The following is a 1,485-nucleotide window of genomic DNA, read 5'->3' on the forward strand; positions in this document are numbered from 1 at the left end:
TCTGCAACAGGATACTGTAGGAATGTTTTCTTTCACTAGGTTTGCACAGTGCTTAATGTTTACCAGGCAGGTGATGGAAGGTGCTGAACAGCAACAACTGTCCCCCAGCAGGACCCTTCTGTTGTGTTCTGTGGCCTTATTAGTGATCAAGTACGTGTTGGGAGTCACAATGAAGTATCCTTCTCCTGTGTGATAGATCTTCCTTTCCTTAATTAAAGTGCCAAGGATATTATATAAGATACTGTGGGAGGGAACTGCAATGCCTACAACGAAGAGACAGATATTTCAAATCAGAAATAAACTTTCAAAAAAAATGGGTGCTGGCCAAAAAAGAACTTACAGTACAACAGTCCTGGAAGGAACTGAACATGGAACACCCAAAGCCTTTAGGTAAAGTCACAGCTGAACTCCTGCCACAGGAATGAAAACTTCCAGCAAGGTGAAAATATAGCAAGAAATACATTCAGTCCCTACAAACTTTGAGAGTGCTGGGTGACCTAAGAATGAACCCTACCCTGTGCTTGTCTGAGTGCACATGCGGACTACATCATGTTCCTGGCAGGGGTCTGGACTAATTTGTGGGGTTGCTCTGACACTTTTCCCACTGGTGAGAATGCCTAGCAGATCAGCCTGTAACATTTACAGAGTTGTGAGGTTAAGAGGGCTCAAAAGAAGCAGCTCAGTATCTAACAAAGCAACCTCCTGAGAGGGCCACACTGAGCCTTTACAAAGTTCCCCATGTAATAACACTTCAGTATTGCAGACCTGAGGGAAACTGAACAATTTTCAGAGTTTGCACATTCCTGTTACCTATTCATTTATATTCCTTCCTCTTGCCAGCTTTGCTTGTAAACATTCAGTGATCCCTTGTCCAATATCAGAAACTCAAACTTGATGATACAGCCATTTTTAAAAGGAGGGAGAAACCAACACATTACCTGGATAATTTTTCTCTAAGTGCTCCACTAAAGTTTCCTGTGTCACCATCACGTGATCTGCATTCATGTCCGATATGGTACAGCATATTCCTTCTGCCAGAGAAAGGGGGCATGACTGCAAGAGAGGATTCATGGCGACAGGGTTCACATCACCTGAAAGAGAAGAAAATTGTTTGAATGGAAGGGTGTTGCATTTTTTCTATCAGCTGTGACAGATTTTCACTGGAAATTTCTTGTGTTGTTTCAAAACACCTTATCCTCAGCTGGTTTTCTTCAGCAAGCTACTTGGCAATATTTCTCAGAGAAGGGAAGTGGTGGTAGCACTTCTTAAGAGCCTTTGTAATGAAGGAACCAGAAGGTTGCCTTAAGCACATTGGTTTGTTTGGTATTAAATTCCAGCCAAAGCCATCATTTACATTAACAAACAGGGAGATGAGAGAGGATTATTTCTGATGACTTTTAGATGACTGCTTACATGTTGAACCATGCAGAACCTGTATTCCTCCAAGTAGCTCAAATCTTCGTTGGGGAAGCCTAGCCATGAATC

At 42.3% G+C, this 1,485-nt stretch overlaps 1 protein-coding gene across 1 annotated transcript in view; it reads right to left on the reverse strand.

Moving 5' to 3' along the window:
- The window catches only part of STOX1 (storkhead box 1), a 4,939-nt gene extending 3,934 nt beyond the window's left edge, over window positions 1–1,005 (reverse strand). Inside the window, exon 1 of the mRNA XM_027900874.1 lies at window positions 939–1,005. Coding sequence (XP_027756675.1) covers window positions 939–1,005 — 67 coding nt within the window. The remainder of the gene's footprint in view (window positions 1–938) is intronic.
- Window positions 1,006–1,485: the final 480 nt, after the last annotated feature.

The sequence above is a fragment of the Empidonax traillii genome, unplaced genomic scaffold, assembly GCF_003031625.1.
Source record: "Empidonax traillii isolate 1590-97213 ecotype Southwest subspecies unplaced genomic scaffold, ASM303162v1 scaffold754:size369281, whole genome shotgun sequence".
NCBI classification, from domain to species: Eukaryota; Metazoa; Chordata; class Aves; order Passeriformes; family Tyrannidae; genus Empidonax; species Empidonax traillii.